The 23,080-nt window shown below is 49.3% G+C and overlaps 2 protein-coding genes across 4 annotated transcripts in view; one reads left to right on the plus strand and one right to left on the minus strand.

Moving 5' to 3' along the window:
- Window positions 1-6,532, minus strand: part of UNK (unk zinc finger) — a 42,365-nt gene extending 35,833 nt beyond the window's left edge. For 2 of the 3 annotated variants that reach the window (XM_037993462.2, XM_008011724.3), the window contains exon 1: window positions 6,356-6,532. In XM_037993462.2, coding sequence (XP_037849390.1) covers window positions 6,356-6,459 — 104 coding nt within the window. In that variant the 5' untranslated portion in view covers window positions 6,460-6,532. The remainder of the gene's footprint in view (window positions 1-6,355) is intronic. The other variant, XM_008011726.3, reaches the window with a different exon arrangement.
- A 3,874-nt stretch (window positions 6,533-10,406) lies between these two features.
- H3-3B (H3.3 histone B) lies at window positions 10,407-12,913 on the plus strand. Its single transcript, XM_008011728.3, has 4 exons — window positions 10,407-10,691; window positions 11,160-11,297; window positions 11,381-11,534; window positions 11,623-12,913. Exons 2-4 carry the CDS (start codon window positions 11,170-11,172, stop codon window positions 11,749-11,751), a joined length of 411 nt encoding a protein of 136 aa, XP_008009919.1. The 5' UTR covers window positions 10,407-10,691; window positions 11,160-11,169; the 3' UTR covers window positions 11,752-12,913.
- The last annotated feature ends 10,167 nt before the right edge of the window (window positions 12,914-23,080 follow it).

Raw genomic sequence — 23,080 nt, forward strand, 5'->3', positions numbered from 1 at the left:
AAGTTGAGATTATAGCTACCACGCCCAGCTGGATATTTAAGATGGTAGTTTTTCTGTGACCTTTCAAGAATACATTTTTTTTTTTTTTTTTTTTTTTTGAGATGGAGTCTGGCTCTGTTGCCCAGGCTGGAGGGCAGTGGTGCAATCTCAGCTCACTGCAACCCCCGCCTCCCGGGTTTAAGCAATTCTCCTGCCTCAGCATGCGCCACCACACCCAGCTAATTTTTGTATTTTCTTTTTATGTTTTTGTTTGAGACGGAGTCTAGTCCTGTCACCCAGGCTGGAATGCAATGGCGTGACCTCGGCTCACTGCAACCTCCGCCTCCCAGGCTCAAATGATTCTCCTGCCTCAGCCTCCTCAGTAGCTGGGATTACAGGTGCCCGCCACCACACCCAGCTATTTTTTGTATTTTTAGTAGAGACGGGGTTTTACCATGTTGGCCAGGCTGGTCTCAAACTCCTGACCTCGTGATCTGCCTGCCTCGGCCTCCCGAAGTGCTGGGATTACAGATGTGTGCTACTATGCCATGCTCAGCTATACACTTTCAATAGTATAACTGTTAATACAGCAAAAAGCCAAAAGGTAGCTAAACTTGCAGATACATTTTGAGATGTGATTGCTACAAAAGTTCTCATTCTTAAACGTTTTTATAAAACTCTTCCAATATACAAGACAGTATGTTATTATAAATAAAGCTGAGGCCGGGCGCGGTGGCTCACGCCTGTAATCCCAGCACTTTGGGAGGCCGAGGCGGGCGGATCACAAGGTCAGGAGATCGAGACCATGGTGAAACCCCGTCTCTACTAAAAATAGAAAAAATTAGCCGGGCGCAGTGGCGGGCGCCTGTAGTCCCAGCTACTCGGGAGGCTGAGGCAGGAGAATGGCGTGAACCCGGGAGGCGGAGCTTGCAGTGAGCCGAGATTGCGCCACTGCACTCCAGCGTGGGCGACAGAGCGAGACTCCGTCTCAAAAAAAAAAATAAATAAATAAATAAATAAATAAAGCTGAATTAAATTCATTCTTTGTCAAATGAAAAGACAAACTGTCGGCTGGGCGCGGTGGCTCACGCCTGTAATCCCAGCACTTTGGGAGGCCTGGGTGGGCGGATCACGAGGTCAAGAGATCGAGACCATCCTGGCTAACACTGTGAACCCCCATCTCTACTAAAAATACAAAAAATTAGCCGGGCGTGGTGGAGTGCACCTGTAGTCCCAGCTACTCGGAGGGCTGAGGCAGGAGAATGGCGTGAACCCGGGAGGCGGAGCTTGCAGTGAGCTGAGATCGCGCCACTGCACTCCAGCCTGGGCAACGGAGCGAGACTCCATCTCAGAAAAATAAATAAATAAATAAATAAAAATAAATAAATTAATTAAAAAAAAGAAAAGAAAAGACAAACTGTCTAGTAAAAGGAGGTCACAGGCCGGGCACGGTGGTTCATGCCTGTAATCCCAGCACTTTGGGAGGCCGAGGTGGGCAGATCACGAGGTAAGGAGATCAAGACCATCCTGGCTAACACAGTGAAACCCCATCTCTACTAAAAATACAAAAAATTAGCCGGGCATGGTGGCAGGTGCCTGTAGTCCCAGCTATTCAGGAGGCTGAGGCAGGAGAGAATGGCGTGAACCCAGGAGGCAGAGCTTGCAGTGAGCTGAGATCGCGCCACTGCACTCCAGACTTGGTCTCAGAAAAAAAAAAAAAAAAAGAGGTCACATGGTTTTTGTCTTGGAAGAATAATAATACATATACATTATCGTTTTACTAAGTGCTAAGCAAATACTTGGAGCTGTACAATAGAGGAACTTCTGACGTAACTGTTTTCTAAAAGGACTGGATTCCTCAAGTCCAGCACAAGTGCCTGCTACACCAATTTGCTGAAAGGATTATTCCAAAGTTTCCCTTAAAGCAAGATTATTCAAGAGTTTAGAAAAAAAAAAAAATGAACAAAATTATCCTTCAGACTATGTTATGAATAATCCTCTTGGTTTAGGAAAAGGAGGGCTCAAACTGAGAACTTCAATTTCAGCACAAGATTGAAGAGGCAAGAAAGGGAAACGAATGGGAAAGTAATTTTTTGCTTGGTGTATTCAACTTGTGTTTGCCAAGATTGCCGTTATGGTAAATGAGACTCAATTATCACACAAGTGTCTCTGGATTATTGCAAAGACTACTGCATGTTACATAATTTCAAATAACATCAGGTATAAAACTATACAAAATTAATTTACATATAAGAAAGGCCAGGTGAAGTGGCTCACACCTTCTCAGACTCAGGCCTTCCCGTGCCACTGTACACCAGCCTGGGTGACAGAGCAAGATCCTGTCTCTTGCTCTGTCCAACCAACCTGGGCGACAAAAATAAATAAAAAGTAAAAATAAAAGTGGCTGGGCGCAGGGGCTCACACCTGTAATTCCAGCACTTTGAGAGGCCGAGGCGGGCAGATCACGAGGTCAGGAGTTCAAGACCAGCCTGACCAACATGGTGAAACCCCATCTCTACTAAAAATACAAATAAATAAATAAAAGTTTAAAAAGGTAAAAAATTTGACAGGCGGACGGGCACAGTGGCTCACGCCTGTAATCCCAGCAGTTTGGGAGGCCAAGGCGGGCAGATCACAAGGTCAGGAGTTCGAGACCAGCCGAGCCAACATAATGAAACCGTCTCTACTAAAAATACAAAAATTAGCCGGCCATGGTGGCGTATGCCTGCAGTCCCAGCTACTCAGGAGGCTGAAGCAGGAGAATCGCTTGAACCCGGGAGGTGGAGATTGCAGTGAGCTGAGATCACGCCACTGCACTCCAGCTTGGGCAACAGAGTGAGACTTTGTCTCCAAAAAAACAAAACAAAAAAACCTGACAGGCAAAAACACAAATATTCAAAAGGAGTCTATCTCTGTATTCAAAATGGGATCAATTATTATCAATGATCAATTATTATTCCACTCTGTATGTCCATGTGTACCCACTGTTTACCTCCCAAGCAGCTCAAATTTTCATTTGAAATCAAAATCAAACTGCTCCCGTCCCCTAACTCCCAAGGGCAATAAATGAATTCACCTTATGGGGGCAGGGGGAAGCAGGTAAAGAGGTATGTGCCTGTAGTCCCAGCTACTCAGGAGGCTAAGGCAGGACTGCTTGAGCCCAGGAGTTCAAGTCCAGCCTAGGTAACATAGTGAGATCACATCTTTCATTTTTTTTTTTTTTTTGGACAGAGTCTTACTCTGTTGGAGTCTTACTCAGGTTGGAGTGCAGTGGCACTATCTCGGCTCACTGCAACCTCCGCCTCCTGGGTTCAAGCGATTCTCCTGTCTCAGCCTCCCGAGTAGCTGGGACTACAGGTGTGTGCCACCAGGCCCACCTAATTTTTTGTATTTTTAGTAGAGACGTGGTTTCCATGTTGGCCAGGTTGGTCTCAAACTCCTGACCTCAAGTGATCCACCCACCTCAGGTTCCCAAAGTGCTGGGATTACAAGCATGAGCAACAGCACCCTGCCCATGTCTCTTTTAAGAGGAAAAAAAAAAAAAAAAGCTGGGTGTGGTGGCCTCCCAGCACTTTGGGAGGCCAAGGCCCAACAGTAGATTGCTTGCGCCTGCTTGATCACAGGAGTCTGAGACCAGCCTGGGCAACATGGCAAAACCACGTCTCTATAAAAACTACCAAAACAACGTATCCAGGTGTGCCTGTAGTCCCAGCTACTCAGGAGGCTGAGGTGGGAGGATCACTTGAACCAGGGAGGTCGAGGCTACAGTAAGCTGAGATCGTGACACTGCACTACAGCCTGGATGACAGAGACCCTACCTTAAAAAAAAAAAAAAAAGAAAAAAGAAAAATCAGAGCCAGCAAGTGTGCTGGTTCCATCATATGTGTCCTCATGCTCCCTGCACCTCAGCCCTAGGACAACTAGGGGATGAAGTATGCCAAGTCATCACAGCTTCTGAATGCTTGTAAGTCTAGCAAGAAAGACCACTGATTTCTATCTCTGATTTTTGGAAATAAAAATATAAAAACACACATACACACAAACAGACAAGGAGATAAGAACACCTACAACCTCCCATCAAGCTTGGCTATTTTACCTACTCCTGCTGATTTCCTAAGACACCTCAAGAGCCAGGTCCCATTACTCTGTACTTACCCACAAGGAATGGAAAGGCAGGGTTTTTTTTTTTTTTTTTTTTTTGAGACGGAGTCTTGCTCTGTCGCCCGGGCTGGAGTGCAGTGGCCGGATCTCAGCTCACTGCAAGCTCCGCCTCCAGGGTTTACGCCATTCTCCTGCCTCAGCCTCCCAAGTAGCTAGGACTACAGGTGCCCGCCACCTTGCCCAGCTAGTTTTTTGTGTTTTTAGTAGAGACGGGGTTTCACCGTGTTAGCCAGGATGGTCTCGATCTCCTGACCTCGTGATCCGCCCATCTCGGCCTCCCAAAGTGCTGGGATTACAGGCTTGAGCCACCGCGCCCGGCCAAGGCAGGGTTTTTTTTGTTTTTGATTTTTGAGACGGAGTTTCACTCTTGTCACCTAGGCTGGAGTGCAGTGGTGCAATCTCGGCTCACTGCCACCTCCACCTCCCGGGTTCAAGCGATTCTCCTGCCTCAGCCTCCTGAGTAGCTGGGATTACAGGTGCCCACCAGCACACCCAGCTAATTTTTTGTATTTTTAGTAGAGATGGGGTTTCGCCATATTGGGCAGGCTGGTCTCGAACTCCTGACCTCAGGTGATCCGCCTCGGCCTCCCAAAATGCTGGGATTACAGGTGTGAGCTACCACACCTGGCCTGAAAGACAGGTTTTAAACAAATGAGCATCAAGAAGACAAAGACTCAGACACTGACATTTACTCAGCTGTTCACTAGTTTCACCTGTCAATTCCAAAACAAGAAAGTCTTTCTAATACAGATTTCATAGTATGCTCAATGACAACACAACACAGAAACACAAGTTGCTGAAACCAAGACTCTCATGACTCAAAATGTGTTTATTTTACTAAAAACAGTGATCTGAGCAACCAGAGAATATAAAGAAGTTCCAATTACGTGAAGTTTCCACATTCGAAAATCAAGACTACACCATTCAACTAATCAGTAGTCTTTGAGCTAAAAACATCTCACCAAAATCAATGGAAAGACTGCGAAAGATCTCCAGTAAGAAAGGACCAGGAAAGCAATGTCCACATCAGAAAAAGAATGGTTAACCTGAGTCAGACTGTAGTCAAGAAGCTTAAACGATTCCAGCCAACAACACAGAATCCCACAAATAAACCATACACTTCCTATAACCAATGTTCCCCAACCCCAGAACAGTTTCCCAAGGTCTTCTATATAGTAAGAGTTCCTCCTGTCTGGTTTGAGTTCTTTCTACTCCAACAGATGATTCTGTTCTTCGTTCACTGAACAACTTAAAGAGCTGTTCAACCCCCCAGGTTCCAAAACCTCTCGCAGCTGGGGATCCTTTTAAAGATGCACATCGCTCAGAAGCCCATGGGGATGAGAGGCATTCAGAGCATCAGGGAAAATGGAAAGCAACATTTTGCTTAACACGAGAAACCGCCCCTTATTCATCTTTCTCCCACATCACCTAACTAGGGAATGCTTAATGTGACTTGAAGGAAATGAAGACAGCGACCTAAAAGCACACAGATGCAGACTTCCAGGAAGAGGTTTTCCCATCTTGCTGGACCCTGTAGTGTCGGTATTTGGGGGTCCCTCTAATGCCACATTTCTGCTGAGCCTGCAGACATACTCGGAACCCATCACCTTCGGGCTCCCAAACTCAGGCTCCGCACAGCCCGCGAGGGAAACGGTCATGGGCACGCACCGACACGTTTCCATCTCTGCATGTTTATCTACGTCGACTGGGAATTCAAGCAAGGGTGGCCCTCGTGGACAACCTACGAGCCTTAGGGACACAAAAGGCTTCCTGTGCAAATTGCATGGAATCTCCTGACAGGATTTCGCGCTAATGATCATTCATAGGTGGGTTCTGGGGCTGGGCCCCACGGAACTCGTCTTGGTTGTGTCTTGGACTTCTCACTGCCCCCCAAAGGAGCCTACTACTGTGGTTTTATGGTCTGAGGAACAGTTAGGCCTCGAAGGCCTGGCCTAGGGAGAGTGCACTCTGCATCCCGAGCTCCCGCCTTCCCCACTCAGCGGCCGGGACCGAGTTTCCCGCCCCACAGCCCGACCAGAGGTTGGTGGCAGTTGGAGGCAGTTGGGACCGGCCCCAGCAGGTTGGAACCGGTCTGGGCCGGGCCGGAGGAGGAAGGGGGGGAGGAAGAGGCCGCCTCGCGCTCTCCCTGCGCGCGTGACTCACGCTGGCCGCTGACGTCAGGCGTGCGCGCGCGGCGGGGGGGGGCTCTACGTACGTGTAGTGCTGCGGTTTCTCGGGCTGTGCCTGCAGCACCTGAGCGGTAGCGGCCGGGGGCGCCGAGGAAGCTGCGGAGCCGCCGGGCCCGGGGCCCTTCGACATGGTCTTGTCTTCCTGCCTCTTCGCCGCTCCCCTTTTATTATTCAGTCTGCGCGGTCCGCGCCGAGGACCCAGTACGCTTGCGCCGCGCCACGAGAACGTGAAGACCCCCCACACGGCAGCATGGGTTGCTGGGAGTTGTGGTTCTATGTCCGACTGGAATTTTACCGTCGGCAGAGGGTTGCTGGCAAAGCGCGGGACCACAATACCCAGGGATCCGTGCTGCTAGTGTCCCGGATGGTGAGGGCCTGCGACGGCTTCTGGGAATTGCAGTCCGGTCGCGTTTATCCTTCTTACCAGCGCGTTTTCAGTTTCAAAGGGAAACCTCTCCATGAAACTGGAGCGCCTGGAGAAGGGGCCCAGAGCTAGGGAGGCCCTAGCGACTTCTGCGAAAGAGTTCCAAGTATAGTTTCACTGCCAACGGTGTCATAACTACTTTGCCTTTATACTTAGTACATCTTGGGTCGGTTCTAATGCCAGCTCAGAGCAGTGCCTCCAAGCAGGGCTTAAGAATCTGTATTGTCGGTTCTTAGTTCTGGGCCCTGTGCTGCAGGCACCTGCAATCCGACAGCAACCCCTTCATCCTTGCGGCGGGTCTAACCTGAGAGGGATTGAGAAAGCTTTGCTAAGGAGGAGAGTTCCCGCGCGTTTGCCGAGGCGCTTCATTTACCTTTACCAGTCTCGACACCTGGAACTCCACGACTTGTGTGCCTTCTCAGCCTGACACCTGGCCTGACCAACTTGTTTCCAGTACATTAAGGGCCAAGAACGAATTTAATCTCCGCCTAGAATAGTCTCTGAGGTACATTGACAAATTGCAGGCAACTTGTCAGTGTTGAGAAGCATCACAGTGTCCAGAGGAAAGGCCTGGGTTTGAGTAGGGCGTGCCCGTATTTATCCACTCTAGTTTTCTTCTCTGGACGTCAGCCTTTTTACTTGGGACATTATCTTTCCCATCTCTGCTTCCCACCAGTCAAGCAAAGTTCTTCACTTTGTAAAATAAGCCAGATGCCCGAGACCTAGGCATTTGTTTCTGTGAGTTTTAGAATGTTCTCCGTAGATATTTTAACAGTTGTCATTTAACTTTGTTTTTCATATTGAATCTATTTTAAATCCACTGGTTTTGATTTATATTTTCTTAGATGGGATTACATTAGCAAGTGATTATCTCATTAAAGAAACACATTCCAAATAACCTTAGGGGTGAGGGGTGGTGGGGCTAATGGAAAATCGTTAACGTTTGAGTGACACATATTTTATTTAGCTCCAAGTTCCCTCACATCAGAAGCCACATTACAGAGTTGAGAAACTGGTATTTCCTAAATAGGCTAAATGGTTTAGCCACTAGGGGCGTTTGAAAATGAAAAATTACAAAAGGACAAATACAAGTTGTAGTATATTGCTTTAATCCTATGATTAAACGCAACTTAATTGGTTTATGTTAGCCTTAGAATACTCAAGTGTGATCTGACTGAAGAAATAGAGGTCACAGCACCAGATTTTAAATAATGGATGTATACCATGAGCTTTAGAATAAGTGTATACTGGGAGAATTGGGAGATGATCTCATCCAAACTGCTTAATTGGCAAAAGAGGAAACCGAAACCCAGAGAAGCTAAGTAACCGCACAAAGTTACTCAGCAAGTTGGTAACAGAAGAGGAACTAGGACAGTAGCCTACAAGGCTACATCACATTCACTGTTGGGTTTTGTTTGTTTTCTTTTTTTTCTGCTATTTTTTTCATTGTATAGAGGTTTTTGGTTCTTCCTCATTTCCTGTGTTGCTTTTCCTCCCTTGTACCAATTTGGAAAAAGTGAAACATACCTGTGTGACTACCAAGTAAGAGAGACAGACTTTTTTTTTTTTTTTAAACGGAGTCTCACTCCGTTGCCCAGGCTGGAGTGCAGAGGTGCGATCTCGGCTCACTGCAACCTCTGCCTCCCAGGTGCAAGCGATTCTCCTGCCTCAGCCTCTTGAGTAGCTGGGATTACAGGTACATGCCACAACGCCCAGCTAATTTTTGTATTTTTAGTAAAGATAGGATTTCACTATGTTGGTCAGGCTGGTCTCGAACTCCTGACCTCATGATCCGCCCTCCTCAGCCTCCCAAGTGCTGGGATTACAGGCGTGAGCCACCGCACTCGGCCTCCTATTTCCACGAATCATACTTAAATGAATAAATGTAAATCCATACCTTTTTTCTCCGGGTGGCTTTAGTTTCTAATAATTAGCAAAGCTGGAAAGAAAATGACTGTCCCTCCACACGGAGGCATGGAAATGACGTGATTCTGTGTAACCTAGAAAAATCGTGAAACACAGCCAGGCATGGTGGCTGAAGCCTGTAATCCCAGCACTTTGGGAGGCCGAGGAAGGCGGATCACAAGGTCAGGAGATGGAGACCATCCCGGCTAAAACGGTGAAACCCCGTCTCTACTAAAAATACAAAAAAATTAGCTGGGCGTGGTGGCGGGTACCTGTAGTCCCAGCTGCTTGGGAGGCTGAGGCAGGAGAATGGCGTGAACCCGGGAGGTGGAGCTTGCAGTGAGCTGAGATTGCGCCACTGCACTCCAGCCTGGGCGACAGAGAGACTCTGTCTCAAAAAAAAAGAAAAAGAAAAAAAAATTAGTTGAAACCTATATATACCTGTTTCTGCTACTTTTTCTTTTCTTTCTTTTTTTTTTTTTTGAGACGGAGTCTGGCTCTGTCGCCCAGGCTGGAGTGCAGTGGCTGGATCTCAGCTCACTGCAAGCTCCGCCTCCCGGGTTTACGCCATTCTCCTGCCTCAGCCTCCGGAGTAGCTGGGACTACAGGCGCCCGCCACCTCGCCCGGCTAGTTTTTTGTATTTTTAGTAGAGACGGGGTTTCACCGTGTTCGCCAGGATGGTCTCGATCTCCTGACCTCGTGATCCGCCCGTCTCGGCCTCCCAAAGTGCTGGAATTACAGGCTTGAGCCACCGCGCCCGGCCTACTTTTTCTTTTAGTAGTTTGGAATATTTGTTGAACCAAGCATCAGAACTATAGAGTGGAGTAGAATGCCCAAGGCTGTATTTCAATTTTCTGGGCTTTGCTTGGCTAGTCTTAACCTTAAGCCTGCTGTGGTATTTTATATACTTGAGGCAACTGAAGAACTGACTATTGCAATCTACCCAAGACATTTACTTAGGCAAAGGTAGGGATTAGCATATTTACACATTTGTCATGTTTCTTCAGAAGTAATACCTGCCAGGATATGCTGTTAAACAAAAGGGCACATATTTAGTTTAGTTATCTTTCGTTTATTCTTCATGGACATGCAAATACTATAGTAGGACTATTTCCTTTCTGGCTGTAGTCATTTCATTCAGTTGAAGTACATAATTCAAGTAACATGTTGCTTAAGTTACTTCTTGTTTAATCATATGGAAATCACAAAATATTTTGTGACACCTTAAAAACATACGAAACAGTTCCTCTAATTTATTAACATGTTTATTTGTATCTGTTATTTACCCCTTCCCACCCCACCAAGGGACCTGCTTCTGGTTAAAAATGTATGTGCATGATATTTGAAATACTTGATAATATAACATGATTTACTGAATTCTAATTCTCACACTACGCACTTAACGACCAAAATATTATGAAAGGTAAATCTAGGAAACACATTTTATTTTACATCGGAAAATATTTACAAAAAATTTGTTAAAATAGCCTCTCTGCGTGCATAGCATTCGCTTGATGCCTGTAAGTTTAGACTCCTGCTCATCCTGATAGAGACCAGTGCAATTCATTTGCATTGACTTTCTATTGCAGAGCTTTGGAACCAAGGGAAGGATCCAAACATAGCTCCATTTTATCCAATCAGAAGGGCCGCTCAGTGCTAAACTCTGATTCGTCCATTCCTCTTTGCATCCATCCAATCATTAGGCGACTTTAACAGCCAATCAGCGGCCTAGATATGCACCAATCATGGAACAGTGCCGAAGCACGGCCTTTGTGTCGGGGGATGTCAGCGCGTCGGCGAAAGCGCCCACCAATAAAAAAAGTCGTTGGTGTATGCAAATAAGGGTTCTATGACGCAGAGACGCAGCGTGAAGCGTGCCTATAAAAACGGAGGCGTCGAGGGGGCTTGGAGCGCAGAGCGGTTTGGTCGTTCGTTGGGCTTGTGTCGGTTTTTAGCTCGGCGATTGCGGCTGTTCTTCGGGCAGCGGAAGCGGCGCGGCGGTCGGAGAAGTGGCCTAAAAGTTCGGCGTTGGGTAGGCATTCGTGGGGTTGCCCGCGGCTGCGGGTTCTGCCAACCGTTGCCGCCGCGGGCCGCGGCTGTTGGGAGCCGAGCGGCGGGGTCTGTTCGGGCAGCTGGTGTCGGGTCGGGTATGGGGTCGGGAGGTTCCCCCTTGGGTCTTTGTTCCGGAACCGCGTCCCCGCCTTTTCCTGGCGGTGATTCAGAGGTCCCGACGCCGGATTCCGGGCAGTCGGGCCTCCGCCCGTCAAGGAAGGGAAGTGACTCCTCCCTGTACTCCCCCTCCCGGGGGAGGCTGCCGCTCCTTGCAGCCTGAGTCATTAGGGGAGGGGGAGGAGGTTGGCGGCCCTCGGCCATCTGCCGCCGCGAGGTGGGGCACGGGGAGGCGGGAGGCCCGGCGGAGGGGCCAGGGCCTGTTCCCCCGCAGCCCCGGGGTGCGGCCCGGGTGAGCGCGGCGGCCTTATCTTCGGGGCGTCTTTCTTAGGTGAAAGAAAATGGCCCGAACCAAGCAGACTGCTCGTAAATCCACCGGTGGGAAAGCGCCCCGCAAGCAGCTGGCCACAAAAGCCGCCAGGAAAAGCGCTCCCTCTACCGGCGGGGTGAAGAAGCCTCATCGCTACAGGTAGGCCGGGCGGGGGAACAATGGCCCGCCGGTGGACGGCTTTGTGCGGCGGCGTCTGCTCACCCCTCCCCTGCTCGCTGCAGGCCCGGGACCGTGGCGCTTCGAGAGATTCGTCGTTATCAGAAGTCGACCGAGCTGCTCATTCGGAAGCTGCCCTTCCAGAGGTTGGTGAGGGAGATCGCTCAGGATTTCAAAACCGACCTGAGGTTTCAGAGCGCGGCCATTGGTGCGCTGCAGGTAAGACAAAGACCTGGAGTCGGGGGAGGGCTGGGCGGTTTCCGCTCCCCGAGGGGGGGGTTAATAGTGTGGCTCTTGTCCTCAACAGGAGGCTAGCGAAGCGTACCTGGTGGGTCTGTTCGAAGATACTAATCTGTGTGCCATCCACGCTAAGAGAGTCACCATCATGCCCAAAGACATCCAGTTGGCTCGCCGGATACGGGGAGAGAGAGCTTAAGTGAAGGCAGTTTTTATGGCGTTTTGTAGTAAATTCTGTAAAATACTTTGGTTTAATTTGTGACTTTTTTTGTAAGAAATTGTTTATAATATGTTGCATTTGTACTTAAGTCATTCCATCTTTCACTCAGGATGAATGCGAAAAGTGACTGTTCACAGACCTCAGTGATGTGAGCACTGTTGCTCAGGAGTGACAAGTTGCTAATATGCAGAAGGGATGGGTGATATTTCTTGCTTCTCATGATGCATGTTTCTGTATGTTAATGACTTGTTGGGTAGCTATTAAGGTACTAGAATTGATAAATGTGTACAGGGTCCTTTTGCAATAAAACTGGTTATGACTTGATCCAAGTGTTTAACAATTGGGGCTGTTAAGTCTGACCATACATCACTGTGATAGAATGTGGGCTTTTTCAAGGGTGAAGATACAAGTCTTAACCACAGTGTAACTTACAGTTTCCTTTAAAGAGAAAAAAAAAAAAAAAAAGTAAACCTGGCAGCTATAGAATACACTATGTGCATTTATAATAGCTATTTTATATATTGTAGTGTCAACATTTTTAAATTAAATGTTTTACATTCACAAGTGGTGGGGAGTCTTGTCATTAAGATGTGTGTAATTTAGAGTCCAGTTGGTTCTCTTCTGACTGCACTTGTTCTCATAGTAGTAAAATGCTATGCGCATTTATACCTTGCATAAGTCCTCATTCTACCACATGGTATCTAACCCTCTAGCTGATAATGCAAACACTAACTGGGGGATTTTATTTATAAGGGCTCTAGAAAAAAATACAAGTTATTCACACCAGCATCATCTATTAACTAATATTCTGAACTAGTTAGTGCAGCTTTTCATTGTGTTGTGTGGTTGGTCTCATAACTAGGTTGAGTTTTTCTCCTCTGCTAAGAGGAAACAGTACCGAAGTTCTTTTTCTTGTGGCATTTGTATTATAAAAACTTGCTGTGGGGGAGGAGCATAAAGCTCCAGCCCACTGAACCTCTGCCAATTAAGATGGTGTTGGGTTAGGTTACATCTGGTTACTGTCCTGGGAAAATCATTTTTATAGAGATGGCCTTCCAAGTGGTTTTAAAATTTATCTTATTGAAGTTTTTAGGTCAATTATGTATGTTGACTAAATTTACAAATAAACTTGTTTATCCAACTAAGTGTCCAAAACCTAAATTGAATGTGCTAAGTTTTCACATGACCCATTATCTAGGTCCTTGTATATAATGTTTTGAGCTTAGTTCATTTCAGGTGTTGCTTGGTAGACAAAGGAACCTTTTATTTACAAAGATACTGTAGAAAGCATGTGAACAGCTCTCTGCTTTATTAAGATGCCATAATAACTGCCGTATTTGCAGCGTGGGTTAAGACAAACTATCAGTAAGCCTTTCCCCCACTCCCGTTCCATAGCATAGAAGCCCGCAGGTGTAGAACTCACTCTTAAGTGTGAAGCCAGTTTTCTTGTGCAATGATGGCCACAAAAGCGTAGTATGTGGATGTCAGCGAGACAGCATGAGAGCCAGCAATCATCAAAGCATTCCTGTTTGAAGCTAGCGACTGCTTACAGTTCTGCCCCATTAAAATTGCTTTCTCGAAAGTTTGGGTTATAAGATTTTAGAGGGAAGGTAGAGTAGGTATCTTTCAGGTCGTGATTATGAGCTCCTATGAAAGAATGTAATGTGATCCGCTTTTCTAGAAGATTCATAATCAGCTCTGGAACAAGCACACTTAAATGATTCCTCAGTGTGTTTCAGAATGAGATTAAGATCAGACGTTGGAATGTGCTATGCTCTGGAGTGTCTGGAAACAAGTACAGAAACCTGGCTATGGTGATGAGTTAGCTTCTGTTTACTACCTGTGACAACCCAAGTGGGTGACACTAGTGAACCTTCTCCCGTAGTCTGCAGGCTGGCATAGAAGGTTCTCGGATTATATTGGGCAGCTTGCAGTCTGCCGAAGTAGCAACTTGCCTTTCCACACTTGGCTTGAGCACTCAACCCAGAAGGCAAAGAGAGCTTTTGGTTGTAGGCAGCTGCCTGTATGGCATATCCCTCGGTAAGGGTAAAGGAGCAGAGGCAAAGGAGAAAAGCAGAAGTTGGAGCTGATGCAGGTATCCTATGCCCTTGATGGATGAGACTAAAATAAAATTTTTGAAGTTAAGATTTTCTCATTTTGTCAATGGTTTTCATTCGAATGATAATGTCTTTTAAAAAGTTTGGGGAAATGTCCACAAAGCACTCACTTCTGATTCAGCTGGGGCTGGGATGTGCGCATTCAATAATAAGGAAGCTCCCTATTGAGGTGACCTCAGTGACAGTTTCCCCGGGACAGTGCCAATCTGTGCCTGTTTGTGTATTTATTTTGAGGAGTCTTTGTTGCCAGGCTGGAGTACAGTGGCACGATCTCGGCTCACTGCAACCCCCGCCTCCCAGGTTCAAGCGATTCTCCTGCCTGAGCATCCCGAGTAGCTGGGACTACAGGCAAACGCCACCACACTCAGCTAATTTTTGTATTTTTAGTAGAGACGGGGTTTCACCATGTTGGCCAGGCTGGTCTCGATCTCTTGACCTCGTGATCCGCTCACCTCGGCCTCCCAAAGTGCTGGGATTACAGGCATGAGCCACCGTGCCCGGCCAGTGTATTTACTTTTTAGAGACGGGGTCTCCCTATGTTGCCCAGGTTGGTCTCAAACTCAAAGGAGCTAGGATTACAGGTGTGAGCCGCTAGGCCCGGCCTGAAGTGTATTTAATAGTGCCTCTGTTTACTGTCCTCTGTCCCAATTTGGCAAATTATGCAGTCGTTCTACCTACCCATATGGCATGGTGACGTGAGGTGGGGACCCAGTGAATCTTGTGTAGGGACATGTCTCAGGAAAATAAGGTCAAATTGCTTACCCACCAATATTCTAATTATACCACCTTCAATCTGCAAATGGGACGTAATTTGTCTTGTCCCTTAAACTTCAATCATCTGGCCCACATAGCAGTCAGTTTGGGGATGAAGCAGGGCTGTTTTACCCAGCACCAGGGGTCCACAGTGTAACTACAAAATAGGGAAACGGAGGGGTGAAGAGGAAGATGGGAGAAATAAAGGGCAACAAGTGTTCCCTCACCAAGAGTGGACCCGGCTTCTGACGTGCAACTTCATCATGAACAAGTGGTCTTCCAGCCACCTTCCCGAAGACACAGGCTAAGGGCTTCAGGACAAGTGGAGTGGCTTGGTTTTCAGAATTACTGGGGGCCAGAGTCCTGTCAGGACCTTGGGTAATTTTAGCACCTGGCCCACTGGTCCTGGCCTAGGGACCATCAGCCAAAGAGAAGAAGAGGCCCTGAACGGACTGCCTGGATTGGAAATTAACAGTTTCCCACTCATCAGTTCACTGGATGATACCCCAACAGCGGTCTCTGCTGCTCAGCTCCCCCTGCCTGGCTCCTTGCACACTGCCTGGTGTCAGGTGTCAGGGTGGGGTCTTGCAGCCTTGGGAAAACAGTCCCTTTCTCCTGAATCACCTTCAGGTAGGTCAGTAGAGGGAGGAACACCACGGAACACCGGTCAGCTGTCTGCAATTCAATCAGCAGGAAACAAGGGCTTGCCCTATGGTTTCTGCAAGATGGTCCTGGCCTGTGTTCAGATTCAGAGACTGAGGCCTATGGCCAGTCTAGCCCGCCATAGAGAAGCATCAGGTGGGGAGTTTTCACCCGTTCTGCAGTTGTCTTACAGGGGGTGCTGTGGTCCACCAGGCATGAGATGCTTGAGCCCCTATCCTGGGCACACTCTCCCCATCCCTTGGGGCGGGAGCATTTTAATCATCTTGCCAAAGGAATTGCAGCCCACCTCTCTCAGCCCTACCCCAGGCACTAATCAGTCCCACTGAGGCTGAGCTGGGTGCACCTTGCCCGGGCCCTCACAGCCTCTTCCCTCACCCCTATGGTGCTCCTGCCTGCTTCTGTGGGCATTCCTCAGGGAGATGACCTGATCACAAGGATGTCACCAGCCTGGACCATTCTTACCAAGCTGGGCCTGGCTTCTGACCAGCAACAGCTGCATGAAAGCTGGCCTTCCAGCGTCGTCCTCCAAGTTAAGGCTAGAAGACGGGGAGAAGGGGTAGGCCCCTGTCGGGTTGCCAACCCAAATTCTACAGCACCCTCAGAAGACTAAGGATGCCCTCTTCTTGGGCCGGGTGGCTGGCCTTTTCCCTCCCTGATCCCTTTGTCAGCAGGTCTGGGAAATGAGGGAGGCTGCAGGCCGAGGTGGGTGCAGCTGAGACAGCTCTGTGTTTATGCACAGAGGAGTTTGTACAAGGCCTCTATTGCGAGGGGCTGTGGAGTGAGAAGGGGCTGTGGTGTGAGAAGGGGCTGTGGAGTGAGAAGGGGCTGTGGAGTGAGAAGGGGCTGTGGTGTGAGAAGGGGCAGGGTACTCCTGCTCCCTGTGGTCCTGCTGATGGCCCAGCAGCCCCTGGCTATCAGTGATTCCACCAGACACTCTCTCCAAGCAAAGAGTCACAGGATTTCTCTGGGATGCGCCCCAGCATGTCCTGGTGTCTTCATCTGAGCACTATGCCCAGTGGCCAGCAGGGGCCAGTCTTGCAGATCACGCACACCTGGGAGCAGCGCTTCTGAGCTGTCTCCCGAGCAGAGGTCTCTCCATGCGAGCCCAGCCTGCCTCCTACTTCATAACCCCTCCCCATGGAGCAAGCTAAGAGGTCCTACAGTCACCTCCTACTGGGAAAGCAAGAAGTGGGGGCTTCAGTGAGGCTGTAGCTCCTGGAGGAGCAGTAAGGCCATGTGTCATCTGGAAAAGGGTGCAGAGAGAGGGACACGGTGAGGCAGCCAGGGTTTGGGGCCTTCTCGCTGGCAGCTGCTAGCTCTTATCAGGAAGCTGCAGTTCTGGGGATACACACAGTGGGATGGAGGGTGGGCAGAAAGGGAGAGGTTCATCTCAGACATCACCAGTACCAGGGACAAGAGGGCTCCGGGGAAGGAGAGGGAGATGGGCTGCAGGCTTAGGGCAGGTGGCCTTTGCTGAGCAGTGTGTGAGGGATTGTGCCTGTCCCCATGGAGGTGGAACCTGGGCTTCGTTAAATCCCTATTCACGTACCACCTCCTACGTTGGCCACACTTTCCCTCCATAAGCTCCTCTCTGCCAGGCACTGAGCCAGGGGGCCAAGCAGAGGGGTCAGGAGGGGCTTGGGTCCACAGCCCAGGCATCACGGCCCCCACAGGGCTCTCCCTCCCCAGTTCTGCACCTGCAGCTAGTCTCAATCCACCTGCCCACTGCCAGTGGCCTGAGGCGTGGGCAGCTGCAGTGCCAGCCAGCAGCTTTCCAGCCAGTGTAAGGTGCAAGAGGAGACAGCCTCGGCCCTAAGCCATCAGCTGCACCTTGTAGGTCTGGACATGCTCCTTGGCCAGCAGCAGGGTGGTTGTCAACCTAGAGGGCGGAACTTCAGGGACAGAGTTGGGGCAGCAAACAGAGACAAGACCTGCAGCTGGGTTATCTGAGCAGGGGCATCTGAGACCGGAGGGGGACGAGAAGCTCCGGTGCTCTGAAGGCAGGGAATGAGTGTATCTGCCTCTGGAATCATGCCTGGCACATAACAGAAGTTCCTTTTTTTTTGTTTTTTTGAGACAGAGTCTCGTTCTGTCACCCAGGCTGGAGTGCAGTGGCCGGATCTCAGCTCACTGCAAGCTCCGCCTCCCGGGTTTACGCCATTCTCCTGCCTCAGCCTCCCGAGTAGCTGGGACTACAGGTGCCCACCACCATGCCCGGCTAGTTTTTTGTATTTTTTTAGTAGAGACGGGGTTTCACCGTGTTAGCCAGGATGGTCTCGATCTCCTGACCTCGTGATCCGCCCGCCTCGGCCTCCCAAAGTGCTGGGATTACAGGCTTGAGCCACTGCGCCCGGCCTACATAACAGAAGTTCCAGGAGTGACTGCTGACCAAACCAAACGGCCCCAGCAGCCCCCAAGCACAGCTGGCTGGATCTGCTTCCAGTATTGGTGGCAAAGAATCAGTCTGGTTCCCAAAAGCTTTGGTTACTGGCCTGGTTTCCAAACCGAGAGTGTTTCGTGTAGTAACTGAGTCTGAGAGAGCAGCTGCCCCTCCTGTCCATCACCAAGAGGCTGAGCTTTAACTCTTGACACTTTCGTAAGCAGAGGCCAGTAGAGCGAGGCTGCAGCAGTACAGGAAACAGGCTGAGAAAATGGGCTCAGGGGCTAGGCGAGGTGGCGCATGCCTGTAATCCCAACACTTTGGGAGGCTGAGGTGAGTGGATCACTTGAGGCTGGGAGTTCGAGACCCGGCTGGCTAGCATGGCAAAACCCCATCTCTACTAAAAACTCAAAAATTAGCCAGGTGTGGTGGTGCATGCCTGTAATCCCAGCTACTCGGGTGGCTGAGAGAGGAGAATTGCTTGAACTCGGGAGGCGGAGGTTGAAGTGAGCTGAGATCACACCACTGCACTCCAGCCTGGGCAACAGAATGAGACTCCATCTCAAAAACAAAAACAGAAACCAAAAGAAACACACACAAAAAAAACAACGGCTGGGCGCAGTGGCTCACGCCTGTAATCCCAGCACCTTGGGAGGCTGAGACGGGCGGATCACAAGGTCAGGAGATCGAGACCATCCTGGCTAACACGGTGAAACCCCGTCTCTACTAAAAATAAAAAAAAATTAGCCGGGCATGGTGGCAGGCACTGTAGTCCCAGCTACTTGGGAGGCTGAGGCAGGAGAATGGTGTGAACCCGGGAGGTGGAGCTTGTAGTGAGCCGAGATCGCACCACTGCACTCCAGCCTGGGAGACAGAGCAAGACTCCGTCTCAAAAAGAAAAAAAAGAAGCTGGTAGTAAACAAGCAGTGCTGCCCCACAGGTGCATGCTGGTGAGATAACAACCCTGCGATCTGGGCTTACCATGGGCTCAATATTATTATCAATAGTCCAGACACTGTTATGAATATTATAGAAGGGCAAAGGGAGCCCATATCAGGAAATAGGTTAACCCTCTAGAGGAAACAATAAAAAGAATCTCCCAGAAGGGGTGAGATGGTGAGCCATCTGCTGGGAGCAAGATGTCAGTCTCTGAAAACACTGGGAGCTGTGGACCTACGTCCATCAGGGAATCAGGCTGTGACTGCAATGCAGAAGCCAGGGCTGCGTCAAGTGTATAGTTCTGTGAAACATAAACAAAGGTCAAGTTGAGCAAGGAGGGCCCAAGGATTTGGATTTTGTGTGGAAGACAGACGCCGACTCTCATGGAGAAGAGGCATTTTGGAGTGCCTGTCCTCAGTGGTAGGCCAGGTCTTGCCACGGCCTGGACAAATACTGTTAGAGCTGGGTGCAGTGGCTGACCTGTGTAACCTCAGCAACTTGGGAGGCTGAGGTGGGAGGATTGCTTCAGCTCAGGAGTTGAAGGTTTCAGTGAGCTGTGAAGGTGACACTGCATGCCAGCCTGTGTGACAGAGCAAGACCCTGACAAAAATAAAAAATAAAAAAAACATGGCCGGGAGTGATGGCTCACACCTGTAATCCCAGCACTTTGGGAGGCCAAGGCAGGCGGGTCATGAGGACAGGAGTTCAAGACCAGCCTGGCCAACACAGTGAAACCCTATCTCTACTAAAACTACAAAAATTAGCTAGGTGTGGTGGCACGTGCCTGTAATCCCAGCTACTTGGGAGGCTGAGGTAGGAGAATTGCTTGAACCTGGGAGATAGAGGTTGCAGTGAGCCAAGACCGCACCATTGCACTCCAGTCTGGGCAACAGTGAGATTCCGTCTCAAAAAAAAAACAAGGGCTGGGAGTGGTGGCTCATGCCTGTAATCCCAGCACTTTGGGAGGCTGAGGCGGGCAGATCACGAAGTCAGGAGATAGTGACCATCCTGGCTAACACGGTGAAACCCCATCTCTACTTAAAAAAATACAAAAAATTAGCCAGGGGTGGTGGCAGGCGCCTGTAGTCCCAGTTACTCGGGAGGCTGAGGCACGAGAATGGAGTGAACACAGGAGGCGGAGCTTGCAGTGAGCCGAGATGGTGCCACTGCACTCCAGCCTGGTCTAGGTCAGCAGACACCTGGCTGGCATGCATGGCATTCCCACCACTGGCTAGTGTGTCCCTGTGGTGGATATAACCCAGAATTCTATCCAGACGCCTCAGCCCTACCTGATAATCAGCAAGATACAAGCAAGTTTCTCAGCCAGCAGAGCACAGGACAAACCTCAGGGTGAAGCGTTTCTGTTACAGTGCCACCTCCCCGCTAATCCTGAGACATCTGGCCAGGAAATGGGGGAAGGGTCAAAGGTCAAAGGAGACCTCACTCTGAACAAATTTTAGTAACACACTAGATGGGATTTTAAAAAAACAGTAAACACATTTCCCAAATAAAATCAATGTTTCAGAGTCCATCTTGAACAAACAGACATGCTTCCCCTTACGCCAAAGTTTTTTTTCCTTTTTTGAGACGAAATTTCACTCTGCAGCCCAGGCTGAAGTGCAGTGGTGCCATCTCGGCTCATTGCAGCCTCTGCCTCCCAGGTTCAAGTGATTGTTCCGCCTCAGCCTCCAGAGTAGCTGGGATTACAGGCGCATGCCACCACGCCTGGCTATTTTTTATATTTTTAGTAGAGAGGGGGTTTCACCATGTTGGTCAGGCTGGTCTCAAATTCCTGACCTCAGGTGATCCACCTGCCTTGGCCTCCCAAAGTGCTGGCATTACAAGTTTGAGCCACTGCGCCAAGCCTAATTTCTGTTTATTTTTTTTTAGACGGAGTCTCGCTCTGTCGCCCAGGCTGGAGTGCAGTGGCTGGATCTCAGCTCACTGCAACCTCCGCCTCCCGGGTTCACGCCCTTCTCCCGCCTCAGCCTCCTGAGTAGCTGGGACTACAGGCGCCCGCCACTACGCCCGGCTAGTTTTTTGTATTTTTTTAGTAGAGACGGGGTTTCACCATGTTAGCCAGAATGGTCTCGATCTCCTGACCTCCCGGGTTCAAGCAATTCTCCTGCCTCAGCCTCCTGAGTAGCTGGGATTACAGGCGTGTGCCACCACACCAGGCTAATTCTGTACTTTTAGTAGAGATGGGGTTTCACCATATTAACCAGGCTGGTCTCGAATTCCTGACCTCAGGTGATCCACCCGCCTCGGCCTCCCAAAGTGCTAGGATCACAGGCATGAGCCACCTCACCCAGTCTAAATCAAGGTTCTCCAAGAAAAACTAAAACAGACTGGGTGTGGTGGCTCATGCTTATAATCCCAGCACTTTGGGAGGCGGAGGTGGGTGGATCACTTGATGTCACGAGTTTGAGACCAGGCTGGCCAACAGAGCAAAACCCCATTTCTACTAAAAATACAAAAAAAATTAGCTGGGCATGGTGGCTCATACTTATAGTGCTAGCTACTCGGGAGGCTGAGGCAGGAGACTCGCTTAAAGCCCAGGAGGTGGAGGTTGCAGTGAGCTGAGATCACACCTTTGCACTCCAGCCTGGGTGTCTGAGAGAGACTCTCAAAAAAAAAAAAAAAAAAAAAAAAAAAAAAAGAGGCCGGGCGCAGTGGCTCACGCTTGTAATCCCAGCACTTTGGGAGGCCGAGACGGGCGGATCATGAGGTCAGGAGATTGAGACCATCCTGGCTAACACGGTGAAACCCCGTTTCTACTAAAAATACAAAAAATTAGCCAGGCGCAGTGGCGGGCGCCTGTGGTCCCAGCTACTCGGGAGGCTGAGGCAGGAGAATGGCATGAACCCGGGAGGCGGAGCTTGTAGTGAGCCGAGGTCGAGATAGCGCCACTGCACTCCAGCCTGGGCTACAGAGCAAGACTCTGTTTCAAAAAAAAAGAAAAGAAAGAAAGAACAACTAAAACAACACAAAGGATGAAGATAGTCAAATGGTCATGCTGGCTGAGTGAGGTGGCTCATGCCTATAATCCCAGCACTTTGGCAGGCCGAGGCAGACGGATCACCTGAGGTTGGGAGTTTGAGACTAGCCTGGCCAACATGGCGAAACCCTGTCCCTACTAAAAATTCAAAAAATTAGCTGGGCGTAGTGGCACGTGCCTGTAATCCCAGCTACTTGGGAGGCTGAGGCAGGAGAATCGCTTGAACCGGGAGGCAGAGGTTGCAGTGAGCCGAGATTGTGCCACTGCACTCCAGCCTGGCAACAGAGCAAGACTCCATCTCAAAAAAAAAAAAAAGTTATGTCAATTAAAATGAATCAACGGAAATAAAGATAAGGGTGTGGACTTCTAACTGGTCAGAATCCCTGCTCTCTCTTCTCTTATTCAGAAAGCTCTACTCAGAGCATTTATCACAGACAGAGGGGGTCAGATTTGTGACTGTCTGCCTCCCAATCAGACTGTGAGAGCCTGAGGCATTTATCTTTCTGGCCAATTGCATACAGGAGAGTACCATAATGCCTGTTGAATTAATAGACAACTGATAAGAATAGCAAACATTTATTCTGTGCGTACCAAGTGCCAGCTGTTGGGCTGGGCACTTTATGAAGATGATCTCATTCAGTTCCTTTTTTTTCTTTTTGAGACAGAGTCTCACTCTGTCTCCCGGGTTGGAGTGCAGTGGCACGATTTCGGCTCACTGCAAGCTCTGTCTCCTGGGTTCATGTCATTCTCCTGCCTCAGCCTCCCAAGTAGCTGAGACTACAGGCCCCCTCCACCACGTCCAGTTAATTTTTTGTATTTTTAGTAGAGATGGGGTTTCACCTTGTTAGCCAGGATGGTCTTGATCTCCCAACCTCGTGATCTGCCCGCCTCAGCCTCCCAAAGTGCTGGGATTACAGGCGTGGGCCACCGCTCCTGGCCCTCAGTTCCTTTTACAACAGCATATCTGGGAGCAATATCCAGCCCCATTTGACACATAACAAACTGAGGCCTGGAAAGGTCGTATCATTTACCTGAGATCATATTATAGTAAGAGTGGAGATTAGGGTTCAACACTGTTAGATGTCAGAGGTGAGGTGAGTAAAAGGCAGGGAGAAGGGGCTGCTTCGCTCACCTCTGCCCTGATAGAATGGGCCCTTGTGGGGAGGTATGGTTTGTGCATTTCATTCCATTTCAATCAGCCCAAGGGCCACTCATGGTATTTGTTTGTTGTTGGCAGTGCCAAAAAATGCTTTACTGAAGTGTGCTCAAAAGGAGCAGGTCATCCGATGAAATCTGGAATTGCTTGGGCTGGAGTGCAGTGGCGTGATCTCGGCTCACTGCACCTTGGACCTCTGGGCACAGGTGATCCTCCTGCCTCAGCCTCCCAAGTAGCTGGGACCACAGGCACACACCACCAAGCCTGACTAATTTTTGATTTTTTTTTTTTTTTTGAGATGG

Source organism: Chlorocebus sabaeus, chromosome 16 (genome assembly GCF_047675955.1).
Source record: "Chlorocebus sabaeus isolate Y175 chromosome 16, mChlSab1.0.hap1, whole genome shotgun sequence".
Classification (NCBI taxonomy): domain Eukaryota; kingdom Metazoa; phylum Chordata; class Mammalia; order Primates; family Cercopithecidae; genus Chlorocebus; species Chlorocebus sabaeus.